General features: G+C 40.3%; 1 protein-coding gene across 1 annotated transcript; it reads right to left on the reverse strand.

The window, feature by feature from the left end:
- Positions 1 to 893: 893 nt before the first annotated feature.
- Positions 894 to 14,875, reverse strand: GORASP2 (golgi reassembly stacking protein 2). Its single transcript, XM_075180662.1, has 10 exons — positions 14,710 to 14,875; positions 10,784 to 10,864; positions 8,516 to 8,719; positions 7,318 to 7,404; positions 7,106 to 7,236; positions 6,416 to 6,548; positions 5,582 to 5,705; positions 4,552 to 4,635; positions 2,715 to 2,825; positions 894 to 1,635 (listed from the first exon to the last, which is right to left on the reverse strand). The coding sequence occupies exons 1-10, from the start codon at positions 14,770 to 14,772 to the stop codon at positions 1,376 to 1,378; spliced, it is 1,278 nt and encodes a 425-aa protein (XP_075036763.1). The 5' UTR covers positions 14,773 to 14,875; the 3' UTR covers positions 894 to 1,375.
- Between the last annotated feature and the right edge of the window lie 4,060 nt (positions 14,876 to 18,935).

Here is an 18,935-nt window from a genome sequence, read left to right on the forward strand (position 1 = left end):
AAAATGTAATGTATTTGGTGTTTTCATACTTTCCTGCTTTAATGTAACATCTTTAATAGGTATCATGTATCGGCTATATTGTACTGTATTGTACTTATTTATTGAACTGCTAAACAAAATTGCTTTTGCTAAATAAATTGCTTGTGCTTTGGAAACACAATACAATCGCTTGAGGAATGCTTATTTGAAACAATAGAATTACTTTAATACACATCATGTGATATGTTGTACTTCAAGGTAGGTGTATTGTTCACTGTGGCTTCTATGGGCACTTGTGCTAAATCTCAAGTGAACTGTAACCTGCATTTCACACTTGTACAGCACTAAGCCACACTGCACTGTACAAAGCCTCCCAAAAAGTTCATATTACAATATATATCAGGTATGTTGATAGCAGATCATTTATATGGTAATTTCCACCTTTAGTGGAGTGGTTGGCAATTAACTATTCCCCACACCAGCATACAGAAAATGGAGACATCCCCTGGACACAAGCTGGCTTTTTGGGTAATGGGGAAGAGGAAATTTGAGGAAAAATTACTTCACAGAAAGGGTAGTGGACAAGTGGAATAGCCTCACATCAGAGGTGGTAGAGGCTAATACAGTAGTGTAATTTAAACATGCATGGGATAAAAATAAGGATATCTTTACAAAGAACTAAGGTTGAAATAGGGTTTGAGGTTACCAAAGGCTAAAATATGGGCAGACTAGATGGGCCAAGCGGTTCTTATCTAGTCTAATTCTATGTTTCTAAGATATATTTGGGGACATATTTAATTATCATTAAAGTACGTCACCTTTAGTGGAGATATTGCTACCTATACAAGAGATTACATGCACACATCTGTATAAAATATATCAAAACAGGAGAAAAAAAAAAATGAAAGGACAAATTTTAGTGTAAAATTCCAGTAATTTATTGCTGTATGTAAATTGCAGATTTTAACTCCTCCTATTTAAACCAATAACATTTCATTTTTCAGATCTTTCTTCCTGAATGCCATTTACAGAAACGTACGATGTTACAGACGTACGGCTATTTTAGAGCTGGCTCGCCAAGCACTGGCGTGGCTGAAAGACCAGCGTGAGACAGAATACCACACACGCATTAAGAGTGCACATCCTGTAACTTTTTATTAAAGACATTTTTGGCTGGAAATACTTATATGCTAAAATAATTTACATCCACTTAAGAGTTTGGCATTTCCCCCCCATCTGGAATTTCCACCTTCAATGACCTTATTTCTTCATAACTAGATTTCTCTTTATTTACAGTTCTCCTACATAAGTACATACTAGTATGAAACTAGTGATTGTTTGCATCTCGAAACACATTCTGTGGCTAAATAAATACACAAAGCCAGGCTGATCCATGTTAGGAGGACTCGGGGACCACTGCTCCTGTGCTGCTGACTGTAACTTTCGCCGTGGAGGGAAGGTCTACGTGGACGAGGTCCTCGGATGGCGATGTCCCGTTGTCCGCGGAGGGTGCGGAGATGTGGTCCAGAAGTGAAGGAACTAGGTCACTTGCAAGAGGTGCCAGGGGAAACGTGGGAAACTGAGGATTTACTGAGAGGGGAGGAAGTCCGGCCAGGTTCAATGGTGGCAATGGACCAATAGGTGGCAAGCTTGACACTGCAATAGAAAGACATTTAGTACAGCAGAAATGAGAATAAAATAAAAAGAATGAAATAATTTGCAAATCCAGAAACCAATGTTGTGCTGAACACAATATTCATGAGTATGCAGCCTCTATCCATTCACTAAAAACCAGGGTCTGATGCAGGAACAGGTGACATCACCAGTAGCTGCATGTTCATCTACCTCCTCCCCTGTGTGTGGGTAACGCACATTAAAGCTCTACCTAGTTTATGGTTTCCAGCAATGCTCACTTATTTAAAGTTATTTCTATATTGACAGTTGGCAGTAGCTCCAGGATGCAGAGGTGAAGCAAGAAACAAATTCAACATTCTAGTATCCGTAAAAGGAAAAATTTCTGGAGAGAGAAGGATATTACAAAGTTCCTGCCAATTGTTCTTATTTATATGCTATAAAATAATATTTTTATTTCACTCCTTATGTTTAGTAAAAGGTTTTTACCCAAGGCTTAGTTACCACCACAAATAAACATATGTTATATAATAAATTGACACTCCATGTTATTACATTTAAACTCTAATTGTTTATCTAACAGTCGTTCTATCAAGGACATTTTAAGAACAATTTCAGATTCTTTCATTTCTCTACAACATCCCCTACACATATCCTTGATGTATAAGATTAACACTTTTATATTTGCAGTGTATTAATAGAATGACTGATTCATGTATTGTATATGTAACCAGCAGACACTTTTATAACACACCCTCTGCTATAGAGCGATTTATACATCTGAATACTGTACTCTAACGGACTGTTAGAGTGGCTACAGCTGATCTGACCATATCCTTGGCATATGCTGCAGATATAAGCTGTATAACATCACATCCTAACCAGTGGAGATTCCAAGCTGATAAGATGTAAGCGATATGACACATAGAAAAAGCTTCCAAAATTCTCAGCAGGACATCTGATACAACATGTGAAGCAGAGGGTTATAATGAAAAGAATTATAAGATATACCTAGATCATTAAATAAAAACACATCAGCAAAAAGCTCAGCTTGTGGATATATACAAATAATGAAGCACAAGTTCAGCTATGTAGAAACATACCATTGTGTGTCAGGTCCGGAAATCCGGGTCTGGGAATTAGATGGGGAGCAGGCAAGTTAAGATTGGGTAGGTTCTGTAACGTAGGGAGTCCAGTGGATAGTGGCAAGAGACCTTCAGTAACAAGACGGGACATGTAAGTACTTTCCATTGATATTTAGCATATGAGTTACACAGACTGGATACTTTTATCTTTCTATACAAAGTACATTTTGAAGCAGATCGTACATTAGTCACAATAAGGCACCTAATTGTACATATAAATAAGTTGTTGGAGTAATACTTTTCAGTTATCTAAGAATATGAAAAAAGCAGTAATGAAAAATGCTTTTCCCAGAGGTCACAACATAAAATAAAGAACTGAACGCTGCATGGACACAAGGGTTATACAGGTCAGAAGTATTTCCCTGGGGGTGGGAGTACTTCTATTTGTAATTTTTTCTAAACATCATCCATGTGTCAGCAACCTCATTGGGAACTAGAACGTCCACATACCCAAACTAACCTGTAGCCTAAAAGAGCATTCACAGGCCTGGACTAATACATAGGTGGTCTAACATACTCCTGTGACTTAGAATTGTCTACAGCGTAGTGATACATAAACAGGTCACCACATTACATACTGTGACCAACACTTTTATGTTATGTCATGGAAATGACAGACAATTTAGAGCATGTTGAATGATCAGAAATTCCTTTTATAAGTAAAATATAAATCCATTACGGGGCATACTGTACTAACATGCCATTAGGACAGAGGTTTTTCTATCCTTAGTTAAATGAGACCTATAGACTACACTTTGTAGAAGTACCAAGCTGTGCAGTACATTATTAGCTAGGTCAGTAAACAAAAGCATCTTTAAAATTGAAATATAACAAACACTAAGACAAATATAAAAGAAAAGAGTCTGAGTTTGTGTATACTACCACATTGCTACAACATGAAACAATGTATAGATAAAATACATCCCGAGAACCAAGATCACATCAATACATTAATCTGTATTTGTTACACATCTTACTTTATTACACCAAAATTCATGTGGTTACATTTTATTTAATTTAACGCTACCCAGGAAATAGACTCTTACAGTAAGGAACTCAAAACTAAAATGACACATTTACGTTTATTTTTCAGTTCAACCATATAAGCGCGGTTAGAAATCTCCTTTATCCTTCATGTTACAATAAGGTACCTTATACAAAAATATCAGGTTTTCTATGCGATACAACATTCCCTCTGAATGGGTTTATTTACTACAATGTCTGACAATTGTTTTTCCAATACTTAGTTTCTCCATCTTTGGCCGCCACCTCTCCCCATAATCGGTTTTTCCCTACATTTACCAGTAAGGGATCCTTATTATTACATTAAATAACACAGCCGGAAATCAATGCTGGTGTCAGGAGAGTGGGCACATTCTCAGGCTCACAACCAATTCCGGAACGCTGCAGTAATACGAGTGTTTGCTCCCAGGTGTCAAATGATAGCAGCAGATTATTGTAGTGTTCCCCATATCCCTTATCTGAGCTACTGACACCAACAGTGATTTGGGAGAACACCCAAAACAGCAACCAACTATACCATGAACATTTGTCACAGGTCTATAAAGAAAACATCCCGCCAACAAAACGTGAACAGGCCAGTTATGACCTTACCTGCGTCACAATAAGGAGGGTTATGGGGAAAAAAAAAAGAACAGATGTCTCAATTATGAGGCGATAAAGGCATGGTAAGATTAGAATATGCCGTATGACGCAATTAAAAGTTCTGACATCCAAAATGCAAATCAGTCACTCAATGCATTAATGTCACAAATTAGCATTGTATGATAATTACCTGGTAATGAAACTGCTGGGTTTAGAGGAACGGGGGTGAGGGAATGATTAATTTGTGGAGTTAATACAGGTACTGTTTGTAAGCCTGAAAATAAAAAAACAAAAAAAAAATACCCATGTTACTTTTACATTTGTTAATTTTTCACAAAATCAAGAAATATATTTAGACAAAATAATGCTTTTATTTGTTCAGTTCTTACCTTTTGGCAGGTATTAAAAACCAAATTTATATTTACCTATTGTCACTGCTTTTATATACAATGTTACCAGGAGGGAACGTGGTTGGATTACAATTATGGATTTGCGTAGAGGAATCTACTATTTAAATTGTATTCATTCGTGCGCCTTCTCTGACCTGTGGCCTGAGCATTCGATCAGTCACAGGCCAAGCAACACCAAGTCAGACCATTATAATGTACACAAGGCTTAGCCTGGGCTTCAGAATATTAGCACGGCTAGGCCAACCTGTAGCCAGCCAGAGCATCAGAATGTACACGGGGGTAGAGTAACCGGTAGCCAGTGTAATATAACATTCATTGGACTAGACTCGCTTGTAGCCAGAGCATTAAAATGATTAGTCAACTTAGAGCATGTTGAAAGATCACAGATTCCTCTTATTATAAGCAGAATGACAACTCGCCCTCCCTATATCCTTAATTAAACAGACCTTTAGAATATATTCTCTAGAAGTACAGACCTGCAGAGTACATAAGCACTACAGCTAGAACAGCAAAGAAATCCATCTTGGGTCTATCTGACCTCTAATGCAACAATCACCTTTTTCCATACAACAGATTTCCAAATAGAAATCTATGTAATAACGCAAATAAATAATAAAGTGGTCTAGTAGACAGATGCACACAAAGATATATGTAGCAAGAATGCAAATCAACAGACTCATGTATCAAATCACCAGTGTTTAATTTGACATAGGTCCGAACTTTAAACCCAATGGCGTATTTTCAAACGGCTTCACGTAATTAAATGTCTCATTATATTACAAAATGGTTTACAGTTGGCACGGTGCGTACCTGAGTTAAGAGCACTAGTGACTGCAGGAGTATTGGAGTTGAGAGACAGCCCGGCCAGACTTGCTTCTATTCCCGGGGTTCCAACAGGTAATGTAGGCAGGGAATTTACAGATGACAACTGGACCTAGAAGAGGAGAAAATTCCTGAAATCTACGATCGCTAACCATGCGCTCAACAATGTGTCTTATAAGCAGCGCAAAACATGATCCCAAATGTACAACTCATAATTTATAAATGACAAGTCCGTAGTATTCTAGTCCTACATTCTAATATAGTGATTTTTCAGAGATAACTCAAGGACCGAACAAATATTCTGGACGGTATAGATAACATGCTAAAACTATATTTTGTAATAATTTGCAATGGTTACATTAAGTTAGTTACATATTTTTAGCTGTCTAAACTCTTTTTTTTTTATATCAAGCGGCCTTCTCATGGCATGGGGTCTTATGGCATGTGGAACGTTCCGTGGTTCCTGGCCAAAATCACCATTATCAACAGGCTTCTAGACCTGCCTACATCAGTGCACTATGGATGCCCCATTACTCACTTACACTTTGGGTCCATATTTCAGATCCAAATATTCGGGTACAAAAGATAATAAAAAACACAACTTTCTATGTGCAATAGTGTAAGAATGGAAAGAGCATTGCTGTCTAATTGGAATATATTCCTTTTTTGCTCAGTGTCCATAAGTACATAAAGAAACGGAGCCTGAGAAACTTATAAGCAATGTACCGAAAGCTGCTACCTCCACTGACATACAACACATGTTCTGTTCCATTAGGTTATATTGTTTGTAGATTCTCTAGGACTATGGTAAGACATACAAACCTCTGTAAAGCCATCTTTTAGCGGGCTCACTGGTGCCCCTGGAACTTGCCCAGGCAGAGAGATGTTCTTCCCTTCTTCAAAAGGCCGAGTAGGTATCCGATGAAGGTAGCCGTAACCAATACCACATCCTAAGCTGTACGTAGAGTACACAACGTCAGGTTACCAGACAAAAGGTTCAACAACATACAAGGTACAAAGCTGCCATGACATGGTGATTGGAATGAAAGTAATCTCATCCACAAACCGAGGCACTGGAACTTCAGATAAACAATTTAATCAGTGTAACAGGGAAACTCAAATTTTCTGAAACCAATGAATAAAGAAAAAAAAACAAAACCAACAGCTGTCATTTTCAGGAATCTGTTCCCCGTCCAGGGAAATTCATTGTGCAGAGATGACCCATCAGTGTATAGCATTAGCTTGCACACCTCAAACTTAAGGGTTTAGATGAAGAGACATTTGCAGAACAGGTACTATAATAAGTATTGTCTACACTTAAATAAAATAGCCCTTAATTGTGCGATGAGGGCAGACTCATTCACTACAACTTCAATGTAATATTTATTAATACTATAAAAAGTGATTAAGAGCCTTTTCTCACAAACGTTTTAGCAGAAGCTACAGAACTACAGAAATGTAATGTCCAAAAGATCTGTAAACAACCAGGTTCTCACTGGTCAGTTGTCTCACCTGCCCTCTCCACCCCAGGCAGAGTTTGGTGTGATGACCACTTCTCTGCAGTTGTCGGTATCTGTGTTGTACACATACAGTTTTAAAGGCTTTCCTTCATGGGTCTCAATGAGGGAGAACAGATCCTCTGACTGAAAGGCAATAATCTTATGTTAGTACATAGCATGTAACACAGAGACTTATGGGTTCTTACATAGAACAATGTGCGTTACCTCATTCATTACAGTGTCTGCTCCAATGATATAGTCTGTGTGGGGTCTCAGTCCAGCTAACGCTGCAGGAGAGTTTGGCTCTACCTCCTGGAAGAAGCAGAGAAATAAATGATAGTACTAATGAACAAAGATCATATGTCACCATTTTAATATTCAAAGTTATAGTGATAAATCACAATGACCCCCTCACCCCAAAGACAGGTTTGAAATAAAGTTTTTAATGAAAAACATTAAGACTGATGCCAAAGACCAGGTATGAGGACGGTGTTTAGTGATGGCTGAATGGGGAGTTCTTCAGAACATAAAATGAAGATGTGAGGCTTTCTTTTCAGAGATTAAATGTGCAAAGGAGATCCAAAAGACCCCTATTCTGTCCATTTGCTAGATACAATTTCTTGTAGAGTGTATCCAGCCGTCATCTCTCCTGCAGTTCAAGTCATCTTCATGGGAACCAGGCACCTGCAGTCCTGGGTCTGCTGCTCTGCCTCTACTGGTTACGCATTGCGACTTGTACTGAAATGTGCAGGAGAGGCAGGGGGGTATATACAGGAAAGGCAGAGGGGTATATACAGGAGAGGCAGAGAGGTATATACACTGTACTACAGTGTATACAACAAACAGTGATAGGACAGGGGTTCAATCTAGATCCCCTAAAAAGAAAAGGCCAACAAAGGTGGACATATACTTCTATTCACAATTGTGTATCATCATTTTACCACCACTAAAGAGACTCCTGAATTCCAGCAGAGTTCCAAAGAGTAGGAGAGTATACATTAAATTTAAAGCTAAGAAAATGAGATCTTAAAAGCAAGCAAGACACTATATAAAACACACTATATAAAATATTAAGTAGACCAAATAATTAACATTCAAATCATATAAAAAAATCCATTACTAAAGCTAAAGTTGACATATCTTTGTTGCAAGTGTTGTATTTCTGAATTTGACATTAAATTTCATTGTAGGATATTTTTATTTGAATATTTTCGACATAACTGCAATTCATCATCCTATACTGAAGACTAATAACATCACAGAAAAGCACTGCAACAATTTAGCACACTAGAGTATGTATCAATCTATACCCAATATCACAAGGTCATTTGGACATTATAGTTTTCTTTTAAAAGTTATAAGTGAGATTTCTCTAGTGGGATCCCCTGTAAAGGGAAAAAACAAACCCACATGCGGTACTCACCAGCACATGCCAAACATTCTCATTGGCTCCATCAAAGCTGCAGAACCGTATACTGACTCCCAGCAATCCTTGTCCTCCCCACATATTGCTGGGTGTTACTGTCGCCTCCCGCAGTTCCAGTGTCTTGCTGCTGTACACCACCATTTTCACAGGCTTCTCCACATTGGCTTTTAGCAGATCCTTAAGCGTGTCATTGTCCTTATTCTATGGCAGAGACAACAAATTTAAAAAAATACAATTTTGGTTTTCAGGAATTAACATACCAAACCTGTAAAGGGTAATGGGCTCTACACGTTACTACAGCCGATATCGGACAATTGGTCAAATGGCCATGTCTGCTAATAAGCCAATCAAAATCAGTCAGATCAGTATCGAGCATGTTGGTAAATGCAGACCACACGAACAGTCCCTACGGCACACCGGAATGGATCCTATGTGTTTGGCCAAATGAGACATTGATCCTGTACCAGTGCAATTGCAAAGGTCAGTGTGTGGGCAGTTTCATTTTTGCATTAAGTATTGCAATACATTAAAGGATGTCACAGGTATGTAATACCTGTGACATCCTTTAAACATTTAAACATTTACTACTCATACTTCTCAAAATACCCTCCCCCTCTCACTGGCGCCTCATCTCTGGTAATCACCTGACTCCCACCTTCTCCTGTGCCACTACCCACTTATGGAATTCCCTACCACAAGACTCTCCCCCAGCATTCAAATCTTTAAATGCTCTCTGAAACACGGTGGCGTAGTGGTTAGCACTTCTGCCTTACAGCACTGAGGTCATGAGTTCAATTCCCGACCATGGCCTTATCTGTGAGGAGTTTGTATGTGTTCCCCGTGTTTGTGTGGGTTTCCTCGGAGTGCTCCGGTTTCCCCCCACACTCCAAAAACATACTGGTAGGTTAATTGTCTGCTAACAAATTGACCCGTGTGTGTGTGTGTGTGTTAGGGAAATTAGACTGTAAGCCCCAATGGGGGCATGGACTGAGCGAGTTCTCTGTACAGCGCTGCGGAATTAGTGGCGCTATATAAATGGTGATGATGATGAAACCCCATCTCTTCATTAGCGCTTACCCTACTTCCACCTACACCATACTTGCTCCTCTTCTCTCAGCTGTGCCCTCTTCCACTAAGAATGTTAGCTCGCTCATGAGCAGTGCTCTCCCTAACCATTGTTTTTATGTCTGTTTTTTTTTTTTTCTACCTTGCATGTCCCTGTTTTATGTATGTCCTGTTTCTGACTGTCTGACGCTGATGAACACTGTGGCGCCTTACAAATTCAAGGTCAAAAATAATAATACTGATATGCTATGAATATAGAATAAAGCAGTATATGTGCCACAAAAATGGGTGCACAAAAGGCAGAATAAAATTAGCCTAATATTGAAATACTGGTTTGGTTTTAATTCACCATTTCAGTCATACACAACAATTCCTTTCTTACCCTCCATGTGCATTTATGTTGCTAAAGAGTGGTAATAAAGTTTTAAATTAACTTGCCAAATATAGTTTATTAAATGCTGCATTAGTTGTATGCGTTCATAGCTATTAATATAACTGCTCACCGTACTCAGTAGTGAAATCATTTACATATGTGAGTAAGCGTATAATTACAGTATCACGTAACAAGTGTTATCACAGCTAATACATGTCAAACAACAAGCACAATGTTATTGTCAACAGTCCTCAAACGTCCAAGTTTATAAAGCGGTTTCTTTGTTTACATTCCTGTTAGCCTCACAGATCAAAGCCAAGCTGGCTTAATACGTTTCAACTTTTAAGTTCTGCAGAGATCCCAGTTTCTACTATACAGACATAGAAAGAAGATTAACACCATAAAGTTGCTGTCTTTTCATGTGAGTGTAGCTGCAGTCAATCTTTTATCTGCATATAATATTGCAACAATATAAATTCACATGTCTCCTCGTTACAATACATAGGAAGGGGGGGGGGGGGGGGGGTTAATTACTGCGATATTCCTCAGAACATCATGGCTGCACATTTTTACCATTACTATGGTACAATCTCCGCTCATTTTTTCTCGCACCTCCAGAAATCACCTTGAGATTTCTGTAACAATCCCTAACTAATTCTAACGGAATTATCCCCATTACATTCGTGTATTTAAGATCTCAATGTCGGAACATTATTTTCTACGGAAAATAATCCTACTGATCAACGTCATTAACCTTAAAAAGAAATCTATCTTCGTGAAAGATAGTTATGGTGTGGTAACACAGCTATAGCGGTTTAAATACTCACCAATCTCAGTCCATTAATAGATACAATAAAATCAAAGAACGGTTCCAGCCCAGCTCTGTGTCCAGGGGAATTTTCTTGCACCTATTGGGAGAAATGTAGTCCATTAAGTCATCAATTTGGGGAGAATCAGAAAGAATGATCAGTGTAATTTGCTCTTCCAGAAAATCTGCTGGGAGCTATAAGTGGAACAAGAGACCTAACTTATCCTCATAGCTTGCTAACAGGTTACGTGGGAAATACCTCAGTGACAAGATTTGTGGTCCAGGGCAAAACTGATCTTTATGGCAGAACCTGAGCCAATCCTTCATTCTGATGCTCTATGCAAACTGCTTATCTGTCACTGTTGATTCAATGGTGCAATCATACTGACGACAAAGCCAAGCCGAATTATTGAACAGTAGTCTATGTATTGCTCACCTGCCTTTAAAATCGGGTTTTAATTTTGCATAACACCTGACAATCCATATTTGTGTTAAGTATCTCTGGAGAACCTCAAGAAAGGTCTTAATATATTGACTTAAAAAGACAAAATAACTTTTCTTGTACAGTAATGGCAAGTTTCATCACTCTCAAAAATACCAAATATATTTTTTTGCCTGAGATGTTTGTTTAAGTTGGAAAAAAGATTCACAAATGCTTTCTAGTCCACCACAGCCGTCTTGTACTCATTGAATTATTAATTCAATATCTTTTACTGCAAATCCCTAAAAGCTTCTCTGCAATCCACTTACGAAGTAAGACCAGTGTTGTCTAGTGTATGATGCCACAGTAAGGAGGACACAAGCAGCCCTCCTGAGCAGTAAGAACATTATATCTTGTGCTGTGATCAGCACAAGATATATACGCCACCGTGCTGCCGTGGTGTAGTGGTTAGCACTAATGCCTTACAGCACTGGGGTCGTGAGTTCAATTCCCGACCATGGCCTTATCTGTATGGAGTTTATATGTTCTCCCTGTGTTTGCATGGGTTTCCTCCCACACTCCAAAAACATACTGGTAGGTTAATTGGCTGCTATCAAAAATTGACCCTAGTCTATGTTTGTATCTCCCTGTCTGTATGTGTGTCTATATTAGGGAATTTAGACTGTAAGCTCCAATGGGGCAGGGACTGATGTGAATGAGTTCTCTGTACAGCGCTGCTGAATTAGTGGCGCTAGATAAATAAATGATGATGATCTTCCAGGGAGGTCTGAAATATGCTGCACATGACTGTACATTAAGATGTTCACTACATGGAATCCAATAGTGACATTAAAATGTATACCTTAGCACAATTGAAGCGTTACTCTATGTAAGAGAATGGCTGCCAACATTTAGTGGTACAATTTTAATCGGTTTTGGATTTTCCCTTTTTACAACAGACACCAGATTCTTAGATCTCTGTAGGTTAATAACCCATACCGTCCAGCAAAGAGATTGTTCAATCATCTAAAAATGAAAGTTATAGTTAAAGGTAATTTTGGGAACTAGAATATGTTGTATCCTGCAAAAGGACTCTGTAAAAACTAGTCCACCATCAATCTGCTTTTTAAAGTCATTGTTTGCAGATGTACTAACCAGACAATGGAAGTTAAAATACAGTGCAAGGCTGTGTACACACTGGAGGTTTTTCATCCGATCTTCGTGCCAATCAGGAAACATATGACCGTTTGGTCATATATCATGTGAGTGTGTATAGTGACACGATAATCTAACGTCGTCCCTAAGTGCCAATCATCGTTTCATTCGGTTGGTCATATCGTTTAATATTTTCCGACCAATCACTTAATCATGAAGTGTGTACACACTCATGCTCACGATCTCCATAGAGTTTACAGAGTCGGGCTCTTTTCAGCCGATGCTAGCAATGAATGTCCCGGTGAATAAGTGTAGAGAGTGCTGTAGAAGGAATAGTTAATTTGTTCGCTCTGAGACAGAATATTTAGTTTCAGAGTCACAGAAGCTAATGAAATTTGTTAGGACTTGTAGATAGCTATAACAAGGCGGTTATAATCAGTGTGACAGTAATGAATGAATGAATGAATATTGTGCTGTCCTTCTCTTAAAAAGACCAGATGAAGTGCACAGATCTGAAGGTAAATCGTGTCAGTGTGTATGGATGAATCACCAGACTGATCGGACCTTCAGTGGTAGGTACAATTGTTTAAGATAACACAGTAAGTACAATTGTTTAAGATAACATGTTGGTTGGAAAATTCTTCAGTGTGTACCTAGCTTAAGTCACAATAAACAATTGAAATACAAAAGAAAAATGGAAAGTGGAAGATATAGGCACAGGCCAAGTCTCTGAATCCACCTGGAAATGGACATGTTGGCAGCTCAATCTCATTGTTTTGTTTTTTTTGCCTACTGCATTTAGCACATAATGATCAACCTATTAACCCTACTATAACTGGATGAACAACTGCAATGCTTTATTTTCTTTCTTTTTTTCTTTAGATAAATGACTGCAACATTTCCAAGTAATTGTCTTGTAATACTCTCCCTTAGATCTAGTTATACTGGTTTTATCCCCATATGACATAATTGTTCTAAAATAACTATAAACTGATCCAGTGACAAAGCTGACAAAACAAATGTCATCATTGTCCAATGTGGTAGAGAATCACGTGACCTTACCACTGTGATTTGTGCAGGAGGTAGAAAGCACAACCAATATATAACACATAAATGGTGATGATGATGATGATATAACACATTACACTTGACTGAAAATAGCAACTCCGTTCTGCACAAGATCTGCGTCTCTCATCCACACTCATTACATCCTCCCATTCCCGGTTACAGGACTGCACCCACTCTATGGAATTCTCTCCCGCACACAATAAGACTCTCCTCTGGTCTACAAGCTTTCAAGCGTTCTCTAAAAACCCACCTCTTCACCTCACTACATTACCCTATTACCACCCATTATACAACTACCCCTTGACCAACATTGTTGTGTGACAGGATTATTTAGCTTATGAGTCACTTTTACCTTTGCAGTCTGGCTGGGCCGACTGCAAATGTAGACTTAACCTCATGTGACAAACTCCCATTGTCCCATAGATTGTAAGCTTGCGAGCAGGACCTTCTCACCTCTTTGTCTGTTTTACCCAGTTTCTTTATTAGTTTACTATGTTTGTCCCCAATTGTAAAACGCTACGGAATGTTGGCGCTATATAAATAAATGATGATGAAAACCAGCTCCTTATTGTGCTCCTTACCAGTATAAAAAAATGTTATGAGAATGTAAGTGAATGGAATCTGATAGTTTTACAATGAAAGCAGTGGAAGTGGTGGCATAACACCGTATACACCCCCACTTTGATGCAATATAAGAAATGAGAACATCCATAGATCTAGTGTATGCAGGTTATCCTCAATACCCTTGTGGAACTACAGCTGAAAGACTACAACGATGGACATTTGGAAACACAGAATGTCTGCAATTTAGCATCACCGTGAGATAGTCAACACTACACGGCTTATAATACAGACGTGTGTTCGTTGATTTTATTATCAGCAGATGACCTGACTGCAAATGATTCATTTTAATTCTGCATATTAAGTTAAGGATTCTACTGCTGTCAATCAATGCATAAAATCATCTATGAGAGCAAATTTTTCACCCCTTTTTCATTATGGCAAAGTGCACTACGTATGTCTATGTATATAGAATCTGTTTAGCTCTCACACAATGTAACAGTTTCCTGGATACAGCAATAGGTGCAGATCATCTACCATCATTTAATGGGTATTATTTCCTATAACTATTCCTTTACATGGCTCCTACCACTCCAGCCACACGTACTGGTACCTTCCCCCTGATAATACCCATCTCTGGCTGTAGACTGATGACCTATAACAGTGATATCTCTGCAGTACAAGGAGACACAAAGGCCTGCAGAGTGCAGCCAGTCCCGGCCTGCACAGGCGACACCTACCCGTAAGACGTGATACCCCTCTGTCCCTCCTCCCGGGATCTCCACGCTCTGCGAGCCCCCCATGTCGCGCCCCCGGTGATCACCGGACTGGACTCTCCCGGTGACGGAGCTGACTGAGGCAGCAGCTTGTTACGTGGCACACAGGCTGCCCCGGAGAATGCTGGGAGAGCGCTGTATCCCGGCGGTCCCGTCACAGCGACACCTGGTGGGCGCCAGGGAAAGTGCTCAGCTAGGCCTGTGTGCACTGTGCTGGGCTGGAGACAGCCATGGGGGGACTCAGTTTGTTTTTTGCACAGCATCCAATACCACCAAAAAGAAACGAGTACGTGGTTTTCGTGCCTATTTATTTAAGATTTTTCTTTCATGAATTTAACAAAGTTCTTTTACATATTTTAAAAATTAACTTATGCAGTTTTGGGAAAAAAGTCACAGGGACGCCTTTTCTGAGAGGTACAAGTATTGTCAGTGGTGTCTGACTTGCATTTTAGAAGCAGCAGGTTTATTCTCCTTACAAATGCAAAGGGTCATTTTGCAGAATGTACTAAATAACTGTTAACTAGAATCTGATTGGTTGCTATAGGAAACATTGCACTTTTTCAAACCCGCAGTTTAGTAAATATACCCTCAAGTGTTACATTGTGGTGCACAAACACTAAACAGTCTAATTTTATTAAATATTGTCTGTAATCATTTAAAAGCAATTTTAGTTCTCTTTATTGAAATTTAGATATAAATTGCAATTAGTCGCAAATTGTCTTGCGACCATTCCGAGGACATTTTGCCATACTTACCAACTTTTTTCAGTTGGTGTCCGGGAGACAGGTGGGGGTTGGGAGGGGGGTCCGAAATTGCGTCATTTTGGCCCCGCCCCACGATGTAATGGCGCAAAATGCGCCATTTGACAGCGGGGGCGGGGCCAAATGTCGCGATTCCTGGAGAATCGCTGCATTTTGGCCCTAATGCGGGCAGAAGCGGGAGATTATCACACTTACCCGGGAGACCCACCCGAAATGCGGGAGTCTCCCAGTTGGCAAGTATGCATTTTGCGGCTGAGATTTTGATAGAAATCTATGGCCATTTTTCCTTGCACCCCATAGAGGTGCAAGGAAAAATCAGCGGAGATTTCTACCATAGTACTTGGAAAAGTGCGCAGCTCAGAACATTACAGCTAATTGAATTCCCCCTATAGTGTGTCAATGAAGACAGTGTTTCAGCAAATTTATTAAAATATGTAAAGTGCAGTGAGTTAAAAACCATACGTTGCTCGCCTCAGCAAATTGTAAATAAAGGCGGTAGCAAACCTTATTCATAATAAAGTCCCATTCCTTATCCTACTCTGACCCAGTCGGTTGCTTTCTGCTAGTCATGGGTATCTTTTGCTTCTCTACAGTCACATTGGCCTCAATATATGCTCCAAACCAAGGCCAGGGTTCATTCTTCTCTACACTTTTTCAAACACATTAAGCGAAGGGACCAAGGCTATATTATACTAGGGGGCGATTTCAATGTTGTATTAAAGGGGGGGGGGGTTACTCAACAACCCCCCCCCCTCGAAAACCAACAACACCAATATCAAGAGACTCCTCCGCCTTGTCTGAGTTGTTAAAACAGCACTCCCTACACAACATTTGACACCTCAAAAATTTTACTGCAAGAGACTACACCCACTACCCGGCCCCCGACCAGATATACTCCCGCATCAACATGCTCCATGTTTCCCAGTCATTGTTACCTTCGACCACAAGCGCGGGCATCACACGTTTTCATAGACTGACCATGCAGGAGTTATATGTTCTTTTCGACGTCCTACATCAGTATCCACGCCCCTTCAGATGGTGACTGGATGATTCCCCCTTGCTAAACGCATCCACTTTCGTTGATGTCAAGACGGCCATCTCTGATTATATCCAAGAAAATGCCTTGCAGCAGATTGCTCCAGGTGTTGTTTTGGAATCCCACAAAGCTACTATTCGTGGCCGGCTTATTAATGCTGCCTCACATAAGGCTGCCATAGAGGTTTCCTTCTTGGAGCAGCGCATTTCCTCTCTTCTAACCCAACATAAGCAAACCTCTGACCCAGCCTTATTGTTACAAATTAACTCCTTGTAGGGATAACTTAATACCCTTTTTTTCCCGCAGAGCAGCTTCCCTTCTGCAGAAACTTCAACAACGCTTTTATAACAAGGTGGACTCCTTATTATCCTGAGAAATCCGCCAGAAGCACGTCCGAGGCCTCAATGACAAACTTCATATAAAATTTACTGACTCCGTTACATATGACCCCTTATGAATTCAGAGACTTTCATGCCTCTCTATACCATCCTTCTGACTCCCCTCCCCGGGCAGACCTACTGTTGGACACTCTGGAGTCGTATTTCGCCAATACCCCCCTTTCCACACATCTCCCAATCCCAGCTCTCACGCTTAAATGAGAACATCTCTGACGATGAAGTATCTAAAATCGCTCAAACCCTCTTCAGCCCTTGGCCCGGATAGATTCACAGCGCAGTACTATAAGAAGTTTTCAGCGGACCTTGTGCGCACCTAACGTCCTTTTTCAATCAAAGTCTCGAGGGGGCATCCTTTGACTCTGCCACGACTCTCGCTAAAATTGCTGTCATTCCTAAACCCCTAAACCCTGTAAATATCCTTCACACTGTGCAGGCTACAGACCAATCTCTCTTCTCAACGTTGATCTCAAACTATGCTAAAATTCTGGCCACCAAACTCAATCTCCTACTCCCATCCCTAATCCATCCACCAGGTCGGCTTTATTCCGGGAAGGCAGGCCCCAGATAATAACAGGAGGGCCATTGACCTGATACACGGCATTCATGCCTGCAAACTGCCATCTCTAATAATGGCGCTGGACACCGAGAAAGCATTTTACCGTATCTGTGGGACATTCATGCTTGGCGTCCTTGGCTCGATGTTCTTCGCTGGTAAATTCCTAACGGGCATTTCAGCTCTTTACCAGACTCCCTCTGCTACAGTCTCGGCGAACAGTCTTACCTCCAAGCATTTCACAATCTCTAGCGGCACTCGTCAGACCTCTAATATTCGTCTTTATCATCGAGCCATTAGCGGCCAGAATACACGCTAACCAATCCATCTCAGGAATCCGGATTGGCTCAATTGAACACAAGATTGCTTTATATGCAGACAATGTCCTCATTAGCATATCTCATTCGGTCTCCTCCCTTTCATCCCTCATCTCCGAGCTAGACACGTACGGACACTTCTCAGATGAACTCTGCCAAAACGAAGACCCTAGACTTCTACATCTTCTATTCTGATAAATTGCTCTTAGATCACACATTTCCATTCACATGGCAAATCCAAAAAATAAAATACTTGGGGGCCTTCCTAACCAAAAACCTCTCCCATCTTTTTCAGGCCAACTTCCCTCACATCCGCTCTAGAATAAAATTAGACTTGTCCAATTGGTCCCACCAATTTATCTCCTGGATTGGCCGCATTAATGCAGTCAAAATGAATATACTCACTAGACTATTATACCTTTTCCAAACACTCCCTATCTGAATACCCCCCTATTTCTTTAAATTCCTCAATACGAAACTTCTAGATTAATTTGGGCAGGCAAACATCCACGCATACAACTTGTGATCCTTCAGAGGTCTCCTCAGGGCAGGGGCGGGGGCTTGGGCATCCCTAATTTTAATAGATGCTATCAGTCAGTCCAAATCGCTCAATGTGTACTTTGGAACGGTCTCAAATCATCTTGGGTATGGGTTACTCTCGAGGCTGAAAGTCTGGGTCTACTCATCCCTGCTTCCTTCCTCTGGCTCCCAAGGGCACGTTGCCCTAACAAGGCCCTGAACCACCACACAGTCTCCCACTTTTTGTCTATTTGGGATTTAGCCTTCCGACTCCATGGTTTCTCCCCTCACCCCTCCCCAATAATCCCTCTCTTCAATTCTCCAGATTACCCCCCTGGTTTGCTTTCCTCCTCGTTCTCCTCATGACACACCAGAGGGATCCGGTACTTGAACAACATCACTTGTAGTGCCCGTTTCCCCCAGTTGTCCAACATACAAGCAAAATCTGGCTAACCCACTCAATGCTTCTATCAATACCTACAAATTCGCAATCTCCACTCTATTGTTAGATTCCATCTCGTCTCCCAGGCACTCACCACCATTGCATTCCTGTGCCTGCGCCAGGCATCATAGCCTGGTCTAATTTCCACTATATACTCTAAACCC

This window comes from Mixophyes fleayi, chromosome 7 (genome assembly GCF_038048845.1).
Source record: "Mixophyes fleayi isolate aMixFle1 chromosome 7, aMixFle1.hap1, whole genome shotgun sequence".
Taxonomy (NCBI): domain Eukaryota; kingdom Metazoa; phylum Chordata; class Amphibia; order Anura; family Limnodynastidae; genus Mixophyes; species Mixophyes fleayi.